The sequence below is a fragment of the Lampetra fluviatilis genome, chromosome 2 (assembly GCF_964198595.1).
Source record: "Lampetra fluviatilis chromosome 2, kcLamFluv1.1, whole genome shotgun sequence".
In the NCBI taxonomy this organism is placed as follows: Eukaryota; Metazoa; Chordata; class Hyperoartia; order Petromyzontiformes; family Petromyzontidae; genus Lampetra; species Lampetra fluviatilis.
The window spans coordinates 19,059,665-19,079,374 of NC_136276.1; the positions used below are offsets into that span (position 1 = coordinate 19,059,665).

A 19,710-nucleotide genomic window follows, 5' to 3' on the forward strand; every position below is an offset into this window, starting at 1 on the left:
GTGGTAGTGGTCGTGGTTGGTGGTGCTGGTGGTCGTGGTTGGTGGTGCTGGTGGTCGTGGTTGGTGGTGCTGTGGTGGTGCTGTGGTGGTAGTGGTCGTGGTTGGTGGTGCTGGTGGTAGTGGTTGGTGGTGCTGGTGGTCGTGGTTGTTGGTGCTGGTGGTCGTGGTTGTTGGTGCTGGTGGTGGTGCTGTGGTGGTAGTGGTCGTGGTTGGTGGTGCTGGTGGTAGTGGTTGGTGGTGCTGGTGGTCGTGGTTGGTTGTGCTGGTGGTCGTGGTTGTTGGTGCTAGTGGTGGTGCTGTGGTGGTAGTGGTGGTGGTGCTGTGGTTGTGGTCGTGGTTGGTGGTGCTGGTGGTCGTGGTTGTTGGTGCTGTGGTGCTGCTGGTGGTGGTGCTGTGGTGGTAGTGGTCGTGGTTGGTGGTGCTGTGGTGGTAGTGGTCGTGGTTGGTGGTGCTGGTGGTCGTGGTTGTTGGTGCTGGTGGTGGTGCTGTGGTGGTACTGGTCGTGGTTGGTGGTGCTGTGGTGGTAGTGGTTGGTGGTGCTGTGGTGGTAGTGGTGCTGTTGTCGTGGTGCTGTGCTGGTGGTGGTGCTGCTATTGCTGCTGTGCTGGGTTGGTGCTGCTCGTGGTTGGTGGTGGCGGCAGCGGATGCGATTTTCCGCGCATTTTTCGGGAGCGATTTTATTTCGAGGCGGCGCTTCAGCCCCGAAGCCCTCCGCGTGTCGGCTCGGCGACATTTTACTCGCAGTCGGCTCCCCTCCACCACCACCATCACCACAGGCAGCCGCTACATCTCTTCTCCTCTTCATCAACATCGTCCACCACCAGCAGCACCACTACCACCACCACCAACAACAACAGCAGCAGCAGCAACAACCGCGCTTCTTCCATCTGCCCCGTCGCCAGCTAGGGCTGACCTCGGTCGCTCGACCATCAACAACAACCAACACAACAACAACCACCACCAACAACAACAACCACCACAACAACCACCGCCACCGTCTCTTCTGTCGTCTAGCACCAGCAGCGAGGCGGAGTTGACGACGCTGGTGGGAGGATTGTTGGGGGGGGTCGGGGGTGGGGGGACGACTTATTCCCGGTCAACAACAACAACAGCATCAACAGCATCAACAACATCACCACCAACAACAACAACAATCGCCTTTGTTGTGCTCGACCTGAGCGAGTGGAGGAGTTGGGGCGAGTCGTGGTCTTGGACGAGTTCCGCTCGGGGTGCCCTTGGGGGGAGGGCTGGTGGTGGTTGTTGTTGATATAGTTGTTGTTGTTGTTTAAATAGTTGTTTAAATAGTCGTCGTAGTTGCTGTTGTTTATAACGCCGCCGCCACTGCTGCTGCTGCTGCCTTCGATTAATTAATCAGTGGACGACTCACCCCAACAACAACCACAACCACCACCACCACAACAACCAGCACCACCACCACCACGTGTAGTAGGGGGGTAGCCATGAACAAGTTGTACATCGGCAACGTGAGCGAGTCGGCGGCGGCGGGCGACCTGGAGTCGCTCTTCTCGGAGCGGCAGCTGCCCTGGCTGGGGCACTTCGTGCTCAAGGCGGGCGGCTTCGCCTTCGTCGACTGCCCCGACGAGACGGGGGCTCTGCGAGCCATCGAGACGCTCTCGGGTGGGTTGATGGCAACAGCAGAAGCAGCATGAGCAGCATGATCAGCAGCATCATCATCATCAGCATCATCATCAGCATCATCATCAGCATCATCATCAGCATCATCAGCATCATCAGCATCATCATCAGCATCATGAGCATTATCATCATGAGCATTATCATCATGAGCATTATCATCATGAGCATTATCATCATGAGCATTATCATCATGAGCATCATCATCATCATGAGCATCATCATCATCATGAGCATCATCATCATCATGAGCATCATCATCATCATGAGCATCATCATCATGAGCATAATCATGAGCATAATCATGAGCATAATCATGAGCATAATCATCAGCATCATCATCAGCATCATCAGCATCATCATGATCATCATCATCACCATCATGAGCATCATCACCATCATCATGAGCATCATGAGCAGCAGCATCATCTGTTAAAGGTGTATATACACACAGGACAGTATACACCGCCAGGCGAACACGCTGGTGGTCGGTCGTTCACTCACACGAGCGCTACTCACAGAGCAACACAACAACCATCATCATCATCCACCATCATCCATCACCACCATCATCATCATCCACCACCACCCATCATCATCATCCACCATCCATCATCCACCACCACCACCTATTATCATCCACCACCCATCATCATCATCATCCACCACCCATCATCCACCACCCATCATCATCATCCACCACCCATCATCATCCACCACCCAGATCCACATTGGTGCTCACCCGTTCACTCACTCATTCACTCATTCTCTACTCACAGGGCACCACACCATCCACCCATCATCCACCACCCATCATCCACCACCCATCATCCACCACCCATCATCCACCACCCATCATCCACCAACCATCCATCAACCATCCATCCCCCAACACCCAGATCCACGTTGGTGCTCACTCATTCACTCACTCTCTACTCACAAGGCACTCCACCATCCACCCATCATCATCCACCAACCATCATCATCATCCACCACCCATCATCCACCAACACCCATCAGATCCACGTTGGTGTTCACCCATTCACTGACTCGCCACTCACAGGGCACCACACCATCCAACCATCACCTATCAGCCACCATCATCCACCATCATCATCCACCACCCATCATCATCCACCAACAACCATCCACCAACACCCACCAGATCCACGTGGGTGCTCACCCATTCACTGACTCGCCACTCACAGGGCACCACACCATCCAACCATCACCCATCATCATCATCCATCACCCATCATCCACCATCATCCACCATCATCAACATCCCACCACCCATCATCATCCACCACCCATCATCCACCAACACCCACCAGATCCACGTGGGTGCTCACCCATTCACTCACTCGCCACTCACAGGGCACCACACCATCCAACCATCACCCATCATCATCATCCATCACCCATCATCCACCATCATCATCATCATCATCATCCACCACCCATCATCATCCACCAACAACCATCCACCAACACCCACCAGATCCACGTGGGTGCTCACCCATTCACGCACCCATTCACTCACTCGCCACTCACAGGGCACCACACCATCCAACCATCACCCATCATCATCATCCATCACCCATCATCCATCATCATCCACCAACAACCATCCACCAACACCCACCAGATCCACGTGGGTGCTCACCCATTCACGCACCCATTCACTCACTCGCCACTCACAGGGCACCACACCATCCAACCATCACCCATCATCATCATCATCCATCACCCATCATCCACCATCATCCACCACCCATCATCATCCACAAACACCCAGATCCACGTGGGTGCTCACCCATTCACTCACAAGGCGTGTTAGAGACGATGCAGACCCATGTCCTCTCATTCACATCCATGCAGGATGATACAGAGACTCATTCACAGACATCGGCTCACAGACACACTGAGACTCGCCTATACATACATACACACTCACATGCATCTACATACAGACATACATACAGACTCACATACAGACTCGTGCATGTTAACTCACTCACATACACATGGAACGATAGGCTCATTCACAGACATCAAGATTCACTTTCAGATTCACTCGCATACACAAATACATTCACTCACGGACACAAACTCACACAGAGTACATAGCCTCACATTGCTTCACTTGTATAGATACACAGCATAGACACTCACTGATGCAGCAGTAAGGACCCACAATACAGATTCACAATCTCAAAGACACACCAACACGTGCAGTTATCATTCTCACGTAACGCACTTGAAATATAAACTCGTCCAACATGTAACTCTAACACATCCTCACTCACATGCTTATCTCTCTCTCGTGTACACAACACACACACACAACACACACAACACAACACACACACCACACACACACCACACACACACAACACACCACACACACCACACACACACCACACACACACAACACACACACAACACACACACCACACACACACAACACACACACAACACACACATCACAACACACACAGCACACACAACACACACACACAACCCACATAACACACAACACACAACCCACACAACACACACACAACACACACACAACACACACACACAACACACACACACAACACACACACAACACACACAGCACACACAACACACAGCACACAACACACACACAACACACGCAACACACACACAGCACACAACACACCACACACAACACACACACACCACACACAGCATACAACACACACAACACACACACAACACACACACAACACATAACACAACACACACCACACACACAAAAAACACACACAACACACCACGCTTAGTCAAAGTCGGCTTTCCATTGGCTAGAACGTCGCCTCTTGGTGTGGGAAATGTGAGAATCTCTGTGATGTTTAATTAATCTCTGTGATGTTTAATGAATCTCTGTGATGTTTAATGAAGGAGGCTCGCTCGTGTTAATGTTTGCGCGAGATGTTGGGGACTTAGCCGCACAAAACACGGACGATGGTCACTCTAGTGATGGTGGTGATGATGATGGTGGTGCGGTGATGGAGTTGGTGGGCCGTGTAATTATGGATCACTGATGGTCCCTAATGTGGTGGGCCGTGTGATGATGGTGATGGTCCCTTGTGTTGTTGATGGTCCTTAGTGTGGTGGTCCCTAATGTGGTGGGCCGTGTGTTGGTGATGGAGGTCCGTGTGATGATGGTGATGGTTCGTGGTGTGGTGTGATAGTGGTGGTGATGGTGGTGTTGATGGTGGTGGAGGTCCGTGTGATGATGGTCCCTAGTGTGGTGGTGGTGTTGATGGTGGTGGAGGTCCGTGTGATGATGGTCCCTAGTGTGGTGGTGGTGTTGATGGTGGTGGAGGTCCGTGTGATGATGGTCCCTAGTGTGGTGGTGGTGGTGTTGATGGTGGTGGTGTTGGTGGTGGTGGTAGTTCGTGTGTTGATGGAGCACAACATCCACACTGCAACCACAAGGCACCACACTTCGTAATGAACACACACACGTGAGCGATATTGTTAACATAAATATGTCCCGCATGCCTGTGTGTACACTAATGTTTGTTATATACACCAGCAGCAGTAGTAGTAGCAGTGTGTGTGTGTAGTGGTAGTGGCAGCAGTGTGTGTGTAGTAGTGGTAGTGTGTGTAGTGGTAGTAGTAGCAGTGTGTGTTGTGTGTAGTGGTAGTAGTAGCAGTGTGGGTTGTGTGTAGTGGTAGTAGTAGTGTGTGTGTGTAGTAGTAGTGTGTGTAGTGGTAGTGTGTGTATTGGTAGTAGTAGCAGTGTGTGTGTAGTAGTGGTAGTGTGTGTAGTGGTAGTAGTGGTAGCAGTGTGTGTAGTGGTAGTGTGTGTAGTGGTAGTAGTAGCAGTGTGTGTGTAGTAGTGGTAGTGTGTGAAGTGGTAGTAGCAGTGTGTTGTGTGTAGTGGTAGTGTGTGTAGTGGTAGTAGTGGTAGCAGTGTGTGTAGTGGTAGTGTGTATAGTGGTAGTAGTGGTAGCAGTGTGTGTAGTGGTAGTGTGTGTAGTGGTAGTAGTAGCAGTGTGTGTGTAGTAGTGGTAGTGTGTGTAGTGGTAGTAGCAGTGTGGTGTGTGTAGTGGTAGTAGTGGTAGCAGTGTGTGTAGTGGTAGTGTGTGTAGTGGTAGTAGTAGCAGTGTGTGTGTAGTAGTGGTAGTGTGTGAAGTGGTAGTAGCAGTGTGTTGTGTGTAGTGGTAGTAGTAGCAGTGTGTGTTGTGTGTAGTGGTAGTAGTAGTGTGTGTGTAGTAGCAGTGTGTGTGTGTAGTGGTAGTTGTAGCAGTGTTGTGTGATGTAGTGTGTGTAGTGGTAGTAGCAGTGTGTGTAGTAGTGGTAGTAGTGTGTGTGTAGTAGTGTGTGTGTGTAGTAGTGTGTGTGTGTAGTGGTAGTAGTGGTAGCAGTGTGTGTGGTAGTAGTGTGTGTAGTAGTAGTAGCAGTTTGTGTGTAGTAGTGGTAGTAGTGTGTGTGTAGTAGTGGTAGCAGTGTGTGTGTAGTAGTAGTAGCAGAGTGTGTGTAGTAGTGGTAGTAGTGGTAGTGTGTGTGTAGTGGTAGCAGTGTGTGTTGTGTGTGTAGTAGTAGTAACAGTGTGTGTGTAGTAGTGGTGGTAGTAGGAGTAGCAGTGTGTGTGGTGTGTGTAGTAGTGGTAGTAGCAGTGTGTGTGTAATGGTAGTAGTGGTAGTAGTAGTAGCAGTGTGTGTGTGTTGTGGTAGTAGTGGTAGTAGTAGTAGCAGTGTGTGTAGTAGTAGTAGCAATGTGTGTGTGTAGTGGTAGTAGTGGCAGTAGTAGTAGTGTGTGTGTAGTGGTAGTAGTAGTAGCAGTGTGTGTGTGTAGTGGTAGTAACAGTGTGTGTGTAGTAATAGTAGCAATGTGTGTAGTGGTAGTAGTGGTAGTAGTAGTGTGTGTGTTGTGTTCCCGCCATGTCCACTGCCTTTCCCCTTTTGTATACCCCGGGCCAACTCGGCGTGCAGAGCGACAGGGGGGGGGGTGCCCCCTACTCTTAAACAACAACAACAACAACAACAACCAACAACAACAAACTATTATCTTCTTAACCCACACAGCACCGACTCGCGCTAGCCACGGTTATCGCGAAAATCAGAGTATAGTGGTGGTGGTAGGGGCGTGGTGGTGGGTGGTGGTGGGTGGGTTGGTTGGTGGTAGTGGGGTGGTGGGTGGTCTGTGCGTGGCGTGGTGGTGGTGGTGGATGGTCGGTGGGGTGGTGGTGCTTGGTGGTGGGTTGGTGGTGGTGCGTGGCGTGTTGGTGGTGGGGTGGTGGTGGGTTGGTGGTGAGAATGCCACCACCTCCACGGGCTAGCGGGGTGAAGTTGTAATTTGTCCCATTTCTATTATCGTAAATACATCGAGCTACAACAAAAAACACCGCCGTCATCCCCACCACCACCACGCGATGATGATGTTCGTAGTCGGTAGCTCTCGTCCGTGTGTTTTAGTTTCTGTCGGGGGGATTTCAATTCTCTAATTCTCTGGGTAAAGCCTCGAGATGAGGGTGTTGGGGGGGGCCCTCTCGTGCTGGAGTCGAACCGTGGATTTGTCACCAATGTTGTTGGGGGGGGCTCTCGTGCTGGAGTCGAACCGTGGCTTTGTCACCAATGTTGTTGGGGGGGGGCTCTCGTGCTGGAGTAGAACCGTGGCTTTGTCACCAATGTTGTTGGGGGGGCCCTCTCTTGCTGGAGTCGAACCGTGGCTTTGTCACCAATGTTGTTGGGGGGGGGCCCTCTCTTGCTGGAGTCGAACCGTGGCTTTGTCACCAATGTTGTTGGGGGGGGCCCTCTCTTGTTGGAGTAGAACCGTGGCTTTGTCACCAATGTTGTTGGGGGGGCCCTCTCTTGCTGGAGTCGAACCGTGGCTTTGTCACCAATGTTGTTGGGGGGGGCCCTCTCTTGTTGGAGTAGAACCGTGGCTTTGTCACCAATGTTGTTGGGGGGGCCCTCTCTTGCTGGAGTCGAACCGTGGCTTTGTCACCAATGTTGTTGGGGGGGGGGGGGCTCTCTCTTGCTGGAGTCGAACCGTGGCTTTGTCATCAATGTTGTTGGGGGGGGGCCCTCTCTTGTTGGAGTAGAACCGTGGCTTTGTCACTAATGTTGTTGGTGGTGGGGCATGGTCGTGACTGACTGCCCCTATCCTCGTGTCAGACCACCACCACTACCTTCGCCATCCACCACCATTACCACCACCATCTTCACCACCACCTTAACCGTCACCATCTCCATCTTAACCACCATCTCCACCACCATCACCACCACCACCACCACCAACATCACCACCACCAACATCACCACCACCATCTTCACCATCACCACCATCATCTTCACCATCACCTCCATCTTCACGTCTATTTTATATCCTGTATATTGAACTTCTTTCGCACCGTACCTAGCCAACCGCGCTAGTCGGAGATGCGGGGGAAGGGCAACAGACTAAACATTGTTATTGTCGTCACTATCACACTACTACTATTATAATAACAATAACAGTAGTGTGATAGTTGCCGCAATTCTTCTCCGTTAGAGTGTAATTCTCTATCCCTACTCGGTGCACCGCAGTGCATGTGGTGTGTGTGTGTACTGTAAGTTCTTTATAACAAAGCGAGAAACTTGTACCGTGTCTCCTTTGTTCTGCGTTTAACTTTGGTTACGTTTACGGGTTTCTCGTTTAAAGTCGTGATTGTTGTTGAGGGTGGTCACCACCATCACCACTACCACCACCACCACAACCACCACCATCACCACCACCACCATCACCACGACCACCACCACCATCAACCACGATCGTCACCACGTTGTGTGTTGTGGATCTTATAGCTAAGGGACGGGTTCAAGTGTGGTGTGTGTGGGGTGTGTGTGTGTGGTGTGTGTGGTTTGGTGTGTGTGTGGTGTGTGTGGGGTGTGGTGTGTGTGTGGGATGTGTTGTGTGGGGTGTGGTGTGTGTGTGTGGTTTGTGGTGTGTGTGTGTGGTGTGTGTGTGTGGTGTGTGTGGGGTGGGTGTGTGGTGTGTGTGTAGTGTGTGTGGGATGGGTGTGTGGTGTGTGTGGGGTGGGTGTGTGTGTGGGATGGGTATGTGTGTGGGATGGGTATGTGTGTGTGTGGTGTGTGGTGTGTGTGGGGTGGGTGTGTGGTGTGGGGTGTGGTGTGTGTGTGTGGGATGGTTGTGTGGTGTGTGTGGTGTGGTGTGTGCGGTATGTGTGGGGTGTGTGTGTGGGGTGGGTGTGTGGTGTGGGGTGTGTGTGTGTGGGATGGGTGTGTGGTGTGTGTGGTGTGGTGTGTGTGGTGTGGTGTGTGTGGTGTGGTGTGTGTGGTGTGGTGTGTGTGGTGTGGTGTGTGCGGTATATGTGGGTGTGTGTGGGGTGGGTGTGTTGTGTGTGTGTGTGATGTGTGTGTGGTGTGGTGTGTGTGGTGTGTATGGTGTGTGTGTGGTGTGTGTGGGGTGGGTGGTGTGTGGTGTGTGTGGGATCGGTGTGTGGTGTGTGTGGTGTGGTGTGTGTGGTGTGTATGATGTGTGTGTGGTGTGTGTGGGGTGGGTGTGTGTGTGGTGTGTGTGGGGTGGGTGTGTGGGTGGTGTGTGGTGTGGTGTGTGTGGTGTGTGCGGTATGTGTGGGGTGTGTGTGGTGTGTGTGTGGGGTGTGTGCGGTATGTGTGGGGTGTATGTGGGGTGTGTGTGGTGTGTGGTGTGTGTGGTGTGTGTGTGTAGTGTGTGGTGTGTGTGTGTGGTGTGTGTTTGGTGTGGGGTGTAAACCACCGGTGTCACGGTCGCGTAGAGAACAAAGCGCCACGCTTTAGACTACCCGAGATCGATGCCCGTGCATCACGACCATCAACCACCACCACCACAATCACCAAGCAACACCATCACCACAATCACCAACCAACACCACCACCACAACAAATACCACCAAACCACCATCAACCAACACCGCCACAATCTCCAACCAACACCACCATCAACTAACACCACCACCACAATCACGACCACAATCATCAACCAACAACCACCACCACAATCACCACCACCACAATCACCACCATCAATCAACACCACCACCACGACCAACGACGACGATTATCCCGGCCGTCCCCTAGGTCGACTCGGCCTCAAGTGGATGCGGTGTCAGTGTGTCGGGAGGGGGGTGGGGGAGAGACAAAGGCAGCCGGGGTTGGTTGTTGACCACCCGACCTCGTGTGTGTGTGTGACTGTGTGTGTGTGTTTGTGTGTGTCTCTACGTGTGTGTGTGTGACTGTGTGTGTGTTTGTGTGTGTCTCTACGTGTGTGTGTGACTGTGTGTGACTGTGTGTGTGTTTGTGTGTGTCTCTACGTGTGTGTGACTGTGTGTGTGTGTGTCTCTACGTGTGTGTGTTTGTGTGTATCTCTACGTGTGTGTGTGTCTCTACGTGTGTGTGTGACTGTGTGTTTGTGTCTCTACGTGTGTGTGTGTGACTGTGTGTGTGTGTGTCTCTACGTGTGTGTGTGACTGTGTGTGTGTGTCTCTACGTGTGTGTGTGACTGTGTGTGTGTGTGTTTGTGTGTCTCTACGTGTGTGTGACTGTGTGTGTGTGTTTGTGTGTGTCTCTACGTGTGTGTGTGTGTGACTGTGTGTGTGTGTTTGTGTGTGTCTCTACGTGTGTGTGACTGTGTGTGTGACTGTGTGTGTGTGTTTGTGTGTCTCTACGTGTGTGTGTGTGACTGTGTGTGTGTTTGTGTGTGTCTCTGTGTGTGTGTGTGACTGTGTGTGTGTGTTTGTGTGTGTCTCTACGTGTGTGTGTGTGACTGTGTGTGTGTGTGTCTCTACGTGTGTGTGTGTGACTGTGTGACTGTGTGTGTGTGTCTCTACGTGTGTGTGTGTGACTGTGTGTGTCTCTACGTGTGTGTGACTGTGTGTGTCTCTACGTGTGTGTGTGACTGTGTGTGTGTGTTTGTGTGACTGTGTGTGTTTGTGTGACTCTGTCTGTGTGTGACTGTGTCTGTGTGTGTGACTGTGTGTGTGTGTGTGACTGTGGGTGTGTGACTGTGTGTGTGTGCCCCACCACCAATGCCGCTGGTGACAACGAATCGGTCCTGGGCCCCTTCCCTTTAGGTCGACTCAGCCTCAAACGAGCACCTGGCGCAGCGGTGTGCAGTCAACATCGCCACTGGGGAGACAAAGGCGGCCGGGCGTGGTGCTGGCCACACACCCCCACGTGTGCCACAGTGCCGCTGTGACTCACTAACAGCACTTGCCCCATCCTTCTGTTAATGGCTACACGGGGGACATTTGCCTTTGTTCTGAACAAAAGTGGTGGTGGTGATGGTGTTGTTGGTGGTGATGGTGGTGGTGTTGGTGGTGATGGTGGTGGTGGTGGTGGTGATGGTGGTGGTGATGTGGTGGTGGTGGTTGTGGTGGTGATGGTGGTGGTGGTGTTGGTGGTGATGGTGTTGGTGGTGATGATGGTGGTGTTGGTGGTGGTGGTGATGGTGGTGGTGGTAGTGATGATGGTGGTGTTGGTGGTGGTGTTGGTGGTGGTGGTGATGATGGTGATGATGGTGATGGTGGTGGTGATGGTGGTGGTGGTGATGATGGTGGTGTTGGTGATGGTGGTGGTGTTGGTGATGGTGGTGGTGGTGATGGTGTTGGGGGGCTTTGCTTGACTCTTGGTCTCTTCTTCCTTCTCCGCAGGGAAAGTGGAACTCCACGGGAAGGCGCTTGACGTGGACTACTCCGTGGCCAGGAAGCAACGGTGAGCAAGGAGCAAGCTCCTCTCCCCCCATGTGTGTGTGTGTCTCTCTTGTTTACTTTGTAGAACGACGTCAACAACAACAACAGCAGTCGTCGAAACACACAAACACACGCAGAATGTATTAATATCGACAGGAAATGTCGTCGCCTTCCGATGCAATTTAATGTCAACTTGTTCACTGCACGAGTTGCAATTCGTGTTTGTTTTTTTCATCGATGCGGGTTACACATCGGCTGGTAAAGTTGTAAACATTTTAAAAAGTTTGAATGTTCGGTGCAAGAGCCACGTGTTTTGTCCACTCGTTGTGTATTCCCCAACCCCGTGGCGTTGCTATTTAAATGCTATTCCCATTAAGAACAGGTTCCACGGTGTTTTTATATCAGCAGTTTATTACTCAACGTATCGGATGACAAAGTGTATATTTTGTTGTTGATACTCCGTATTCGTGTACAGGGAAGTTAAGTTATCAGGTCCATATGGCGTACAGCCGTTTCACTAGGGCAACAACAACAATAAATGTTTCTATTTGTTTGTGTTTCTGCCTTGTTGTGATGGGACTTTGTGGGATGAACGTTGAGATTGATAAGGGCACGGGGGGTGACCACTAAAGTTCGTGTTAATGGTCAGTAGTAATAAGTTAGGACACTGATAAGGGGGAGGGGGGGAGGTTGACAGGTATGGATATTTTTTTTTGGTAATTTTTGAACGGTGACATAATCTTGCACAACTGAGCCCAATCCGGAAATGTGAAAAACAACAAATTCTTTTGTTGTAGAAACGTAACAGTTGTTGCTGTCAGTGGGTTGAGTTAAAACTTTAGTTGACAGCCCAAGCCATAGCTTGTTGTTAGTTCAACGCGCAGTAGAGGGGGTTTATTTGTGTCGTTAATCCCGCCACCACCCGACACGGCCAATTAGTTAATTGTCCACGTAAACAACACGTGACAATTCGTTCGTGGGGTGTGTGGGGTGTGTGTGTGTTGTGGGTGTGTGGGTGTGTGTGTTGTGGTTGTGTGGTGTGGTGTGGTGTGGGTGTGTGGTGTGGTGGGTGGGGTGGGTGTGTGGTGTGGTGTGGGTGGTGTGGGTGTGTGGTGTGGTGTGTGTGTGGAGTGGGGTGTAAACCACCGATGTCACAGTCGCGTAGAGAACAAAGCACTAAACCGGTTGTGTTGTTACCCGAATTGTAAATGTTGTTGTGGGTTTACTCTCTCAACACACTGCCGGTTAGTGCTGTATTAGTAACGAATTGGCACGGTTTTTTTCCCTGACAAACCCCTTACCGATTGGCAGTGTCGGGTGGCGGAGGGTTTAACGACACAACATTTATATTAACCGCGATCTCACCCCAAAAAATACAACGATTATGCGTCGTCATCGTTGTAGTAGAGGACTCGCCCCACGTTTGGCCCTGCTGTGTTTAAGATTCGGCGTACTCAACATCTTATTCACAAATGTAACTACAACAAATCTATTCTAGCTTCGGGGAATTGTGAAGGGTTACTCTGAGCACCGTTTAGTGTGGCAGTGTTAACACTGACCCGTGCTTGCTTGTTAGATTGGTGGTGGGGACGAGAGTGCAGATATTGTGCGACTCGGTTTGTGGATAAGGAACAGAATGTGGTGTGTGTAGCTGCAGTGCTAAATAATAAGGCCATAAGTTATTTTGTTTAGTTCACAGGGTTCTTAATAATTGTATCATGACACACTTTGAAGGTGTTTTTTTTGGTATCCTTATCATCGCTGAATACTGTGGTTTACACGACTATAACGCCGAGTAAATATTGTTTAAAATATTTTTGTTATTCACAATTCCACCAGTCACACTCGATTTAGAACACTTGTCACCATGTGACGGGAGCGTGGTTCACTATTGTCAGGTCTATCATATTTGGAAGACTTCAACAGTAGACCCTTGGATGCATAAACTGCTTTTAGAAATCTAGATTGCTTTTAGAAATTGGAACTCTTAAAATGGCCAAAAAAAAAGGTGATTGACACACACTGCGTTTGAACGGTACGGATCTGCTAAATGCAACGTGGATTGAGTTATTGTGGAGCTGAGACCTCTGCATCTTGTATATAAGCAACTTCCTGAAATTTATACAGAGCACACACATACAGTATATGTCCCTATGCGAGGTCAATCAAATACACTTTACACAATTTTAAGCTGCAAAATGTACAGCCAAATTATACATTGCATGTTGAATTCCCTTCACTTACTCGTTACGTTGTGGTACATGACGAGGTGTAGGAAACAGTCTTCAAGATGACGAATGGCTCGGTTTGCTATACTGTGTATAGCAGTGGCTTAGGTTGTAATGAATTGCAACTTCGAACAATGAATGGCACTGCAAGTCCGTCTTGTGAATGTGGATACAGCTGTCGATGTCCTCGCCCTATTGGGTTGTAAACTTAAAACATTTGCGCTTCCACTCGTAAGCTTGTCAATGAGTATGGTATTAAATGTCCCTGGCTTTATAATAATGGTCTTTGGGTCTTGGGGGGTAAGGTTATATCTGGGCACTGTACATTCTTGTTTAATTGGGACACGGTGGCGAGATGGGACACGTCACCACCACGTGGCATCGTGGACATTGGCAGACGCGCCAGTGTGAAGGCACTTCTTAGCTTAATTTAACACGTAGCAGGCTTTCGCGACCAATATTATTCATAATAAAGGTTTTTGGGTCAGATCGCGTTATTTATAAATGTGTCGTAACCCTCCACCACCCGACACGGCCAATCAGTAAAAATTGTGTCACGTTTTTCAAAGGACAATATAATGAACTTCTTTAGCCCACCGGTGTGCACACCTTTAGTGACACGCACTTACCTTTGTGTGTGTAAAGTTGTTCAAATTCAGGCTGTCCCACAAGCAGAGAACCACAGGGAGGAGGAAGTCGATCTTGAACATTCAGTGACGTGTGATTTTGACAAAAGGATACATTTGTAAACCACATCGCATTGATTTCAGCTCCGCAACGAGTTATTCTAACCGTCAACACTTACTTACATAATCATTACATAATTCAAACTGAATGGATGTATAAGGGGAAAAGGAGCAATTTATAGCCTAACTTTTGTTCTCAATGGTCACTGAACTTTTTAAAATGTATGCATTTAGAGGAAAATACAAAGTATACCTGGGTTTGTTATGCACCTTGATACGAGTTCCAGATAATTTAATTAATTTATCCTATTAATTGCATAACGTGTTTGTAACGAGCTGCCATTCAATAACTAATAGGCACTTGTATGTATTGCCGCAAATGTTTATATACAATGAAAGGCAACGTGGTGAAATATGGCTCATGAATAGGATTTATTTGATCAAAGAATATATATATTTTTCAAATTATTATCGACGCGAACCTTTGCTAAGGATGCGTTCACGTACGTGCATCCGTTGCAGCCTTTTTGTTCTTGTTAAGTTCTATTATTCATTAGCGGTACAGTGGTTTGCACGCTTCCGTTATTAGGTAGATGTTGGATATGTCACGACAGTCAACGTTGGGGAGCGGGGGGGTGGAAAGGTATTACATAATGCTCTTTTGTGACTCAAAAGCCTTCCGAATTATGTCCAGATCGTCTTCTGTCCAGCATCAACTCGTGCGTGCACATCGTGCGTGTGCTTCCTCTTTACTTTCTTTCAAACTTCAGATGTTAACAAACTGAGTTCCTTCAGTCCTGACCACACACACACACTCACAGCAACTGCAAAGGGAGGGTGTTGTACCGTGCATAATGATGAATGCGTCATTTATTTTTTCGTCGACTTTTCCATGCAACATTCCCCCACATCTTCTTGGTTCTTTCGGTAAAGTCACGTAGAAGGGAAATAATAAAATAATAAAAATAAAACATAATAAAATATAATTCTCACGACGTTTCGGCCACAACGCAAGCAGCCGTCCTCAGGTGAAGAACAGGTCTGTCGGAAAGACGTCTGAATGACAGACCTGTTCTTCACCTGAGGACGGCTGCTTGCATTGTGGCCGAAACGTCGTGAGAATTGTATTTTATTATGTTTAATTTTTATAATTTTATTATTTCCCTTCTACGTGACTTTACCGAAAGAACAAAGAAGATGAATCCCTGCAGTCACGAAAGCTTTAAATCGAAACATTCCCCCACATCTCTCTCCCCATTTGAAATTGCCTCGAAAATTGAACGTGGGACATGCAAATGCACAACACTGTATAACTTTCCATCCGTGTCACCAATTAAATGGTTATTCACTTCCATATGGCGAGTGTTTCTTTTTTTCCCCCCTCTCTCTTCCAGGCAAACTGGAAATTCTTGGAAGTTAAGCTGTCTGTAGCTTTTGTCACTGATTTCTTCTCCCCCTCCCGCCTTTTTGGAAGTTACACATGTGTAAGCGCTTTTTATCGGTAAAGCGTGGCACTCGCCGCTTATTCGATAATATAGGAGAGAGAGGAAATGGAGAAAAGATCGTCCCCAGGAACTGTTGCTCTGTTATGCCACGATATCGAAAAGAAAAATTCATTTGTATGGTTTCGTGCTATTCCACTGCCTCTTGTGTGTAGCCTTGCAGTCGTCGGCTAGCACTGCGGATGATTTTAAACGGATGGAGATTGAACATCACGTCCAGTTATTGAAGGTGTTGTAAAACGATATTCATCCCTCCACTGGTATGCCAGCCATCAAGTTAATACGCACGTACTTTCCCAGTAACTGCTGCTGCATGACTTGTTGATGTAATAACATGAATGAAAATACATTTGTATTCATTGAAAAAATAAAAGTGCTGCCATTTACCAGAAACGTGACCTCACATTACGTGATGTGTCCACGTCTGGTGCTTGCATATATAGGGGAGTAATGTATTTCACAATTTGTGATCTAATTAATGTGTTGTCATATCTCGTTCAAGAAATTATCGGAGAATTTCTGACTTGCTCTATTTCATTACTGGAATGACAACGCCTTGCAGTAAGGCAATTTCTAAGTGATTATAATTATTTTTAATTCCATTGAATGTTGTCAAATGCGCATATGGTAATATAATATTACCGCCTGTATCATGATATCGTAGGAAAATTATGAGATGTTATATGTACACCATGCATGCTTAGGTGTCTAGGAAAAAAAAATATTAGATTGCTAAGAATTAAAAACGCCAACTTTTTTATACATTTAGTTGAAATACAATGTTTTTTTTTTACATACATGTTATTACCGTGATTATTTGGTGCAAAGCAACAAATACACGAGTCCAAATGTAATCTTTTCAGATTAAATATAATATTCAACACGTAAAGCAACTATTGTAAGTGTAATCTGCTTACGTGGCGATCACATACAGACCGAATGGTGTAACACTCTAGATTTGAAGTTTTCGTGACCACAGGGATCCCATACTCTTTGGTTCTTTCGGTAAAGTCACCTAGGTATAACATATAAAATAAATAAAATCACGTTTCGATTGCAACACAAGCAATTGTCATCAGGTGTGAAAACTACAGCTGTAGTTTTATACCTACAGGTGACTTTAAACTACAGCTGTAGTTTTTACACCTGGTGATGATTGCTTGTGTTGCAATCGAAACGTCGTGATTTAATTCAGTTTATATTTTATACCTACGTGACTTTACCGAAAGAACCAAAGAGTATGGTGTAAAACTACCTTCCCGCATTAAAAGTACAATAATAACCGTGCAGTACTTCTTATTGTGAACTAGTTGCTAAGTGCTGCCCCGGTGGGGGATTAACTGCACACTTTTATCCTGGGTGAATTGCTTTGGGTAACGTGTCTTGGGTCAGGATGAACCAACAATTGTTTGTGTAACATGGAATATTCCTGCACACGTGTTAATGTAATAGTGTACCGGGAACATATTCACCATTTGGTATTTATACTTTGATTTAAGGCAACTAACACATTTTTTATTCTCCAGTTCAAGTAACCGTCGATGGCTTACCATAGTCGTGTATTGAATGTGAGTGGAGTGTGTAAAGTGTTAATCCATTTTATATTTTGCAAAACTATAGTACATTCAGTATTGTGCTCCATTATCTGTTATTCTGTTCCCGTGTTATCATACCGAGACCCCATACTGTCCCATCGTGTGATATCTGGCTGTTTTACACTGGAATGGAGGAATGATGGGAGTATTGCATGTGGTGAGAGGTCCAAATGCGGAGAATTGTAGTTGTTTGAATAATAATTAATAACCAATAATTATTGGTGTTAGTGTTGCTGTGTCATATAGTGCTGATGTTTACTGCTATGCTTTGCCAATGGACAAACAGTACTTGTAGGTTTATTTCCTGCAAGTTCAGTAAATACTGCACTTGCATTGTGTGGAATGTGGCTGTAGCAAGTGCATGCGTAGCAATTAATGAATTCATTAATTTATTAAAACATAAAAACAATAAGGAGGGGTCATCATCGCTAAAATAGTTGAAAATGTCAAAACCCAAGTCTTTTAGGCGCATGTTTTTTAATAATATTTAGCAACCAAACGCATACATGATATTTCTTAATTCTCTGTGGGCCACATTTTAATAGTGGATATTAGTGAACAAACGAGCAATGAATTGTGGGAGGAGTGCATTGGCTAGAGCTATAGAAACATACTGTGGCCACACTATGTTTGTACGTTTTGAGCCGAGATTTGTTCGAACGTTGCTGTTATACCTGCAACACGTTTTAAAAATGAACAACACAGATCTATGGTTTCAATTCGGACAGCAGTTTGGGTAAAAGCCACTCCTCCCGTTGTGACATGAAAATGCAATGTTTAAAAGCAACAATTAAGATTTTGATTTAAAGCTTTCGTGACTGCAATGATTAATCTTCTTGGTTCTTTCGGTAAAGTCACGTAGAAGGTAAGTAAAAAAAATAAAACATAATAAAATAATTCTCACTATTATATTATTTGATTATATTATTTTTTATTATATTATTTTATTATGTTTTATTTTTATTATTGTATTACTTCCCTTCTACGTGACTTTACCGAAAGAACCAAGAAGAGCAATTAAGATATTACAACTAATTGTCAAGATCTACACTTACCCCCACATTTACACCCAAACAACCATCAGGGTTTATCATAGGCAAGGGCAGTGATTACATATTAAAAACATTGACAGCACTCGTCCTTGGATGTATGCAGATCCTGTTTATGTACATAGGTAAAAATGTCTTAAACTTCTCAAACATTTGACCTATGTGGTTAAAATGGACCATCTGCTGGTGCTTTTAAGAGGTTATGGTATTTTGGGATGAGCCAATTTGAATTGTAATGCTGCAGCCAGAATACTTGATAATCAGTCCTTTAAATTATCTTACTAACGCAGCACTGAATTATATGGCAAGATAAGTCGATGAGAACTTGTATCTGTGACTCGTATTATTCATAACTCCTATTATTCATGACTCCTATTATCCACAGGAGCTGTACTATCCGTGAAAACTCCCAATTACACTAGGCCCTTTGTATGAGTTCCCCAATCATCTTCTGTTTTCTGCTATGTAAGTCCAGAACGGTGTTCAATTCCCAGGATTTTTTCTCCAGGTATCCACAATATTTTTTTTCTATGGATAAGTGGAATACATTCGTGGATAATCCCGTGAACAATATGATTCATGGTATTGGTCCTCCCATATGATGGATGAGTTCTGCGTGTAATTTTTTTGTATGTTCAAGCTTTTATTATTGGATGTGCATAATGTAATCCCTTTACAGTAGTTCATCCAGCAGGAGATTGACATTGACAATGTAATTTTGTAATATTACTCCAAGCAATTTTGCATTACTTGTAACACCAAACTGAATACTTTGGTGTTCCTCAGTACTGTGAAGTGTCATTGAAAATTATGATCTGCTGTGTTTACAGTGAAGCAATTGCAATCGTACTAGCCACACAATAAAACAATCGCATACAATGTATTAAGTACTCGATTATATATTTAATATCTACACTTTACAGGACGAGGTACAATTACAATAGATTCTAACAAACTAATATACAGTGCAGTATTAATTTCAATATTCTATATTACACAATACTTGACAGTACTGTACTTAAAATAAAAATCATCGTGAAGCAAACAACAATGCAGCAAGTAATTGCTGTCCTTTGCAATACGGTTTCCATTCCTAACGTTCTATAAAGTTCATAATTTTCACCTATATTCATTAACAACAAAAAAACCTGATTTTATTTTAAACATTGTTTCGATAAATGGATGGGAGTCCGGGGTAGTAGGCAGTAAATAAACTAGGGATTGATATGTTATTATTTTAAAAGGGGAAAAGGTAATATTACGGTCAATGTTTTGCCCTGTTATA

At 46.5% G+C, this 19,710-nt stretch overlaps 1 protein-coding gene across 3 annotated transcripts in view; it reads left to right on the forward strand.

The window, feature by feature from the left end:
- The first annotated feature begins 1,107 nt into the window (after positions 1–1,107).
- The window catches only part of LOC144943835 (insulin-like growth factor 2 mRNA-binding protein 3-B), a 99,323-nt gene continuing 80,720 nt past the window's right edge, over positions 1,108–19,710 (forward strand). For all 3 annotated transcript variants that reach the window (XM_078871686.1, XM_078871691.1, XM_078871692.1), the window contains exons 1-2: positions 1,108–1,638; positions 11,327–11,387. In XM_078871686.1, the coding sequence (XP_078727812.1) occupies positions 1,461–1,638; positions 11,327–11,387 (239 nt within the window). In that variant the 5' untranslated portion in view covers positions 1,108–1,460. The remainder of the gene's footprint in view (positions 1,639–11,326; positions 11,388–19,710) is intronic.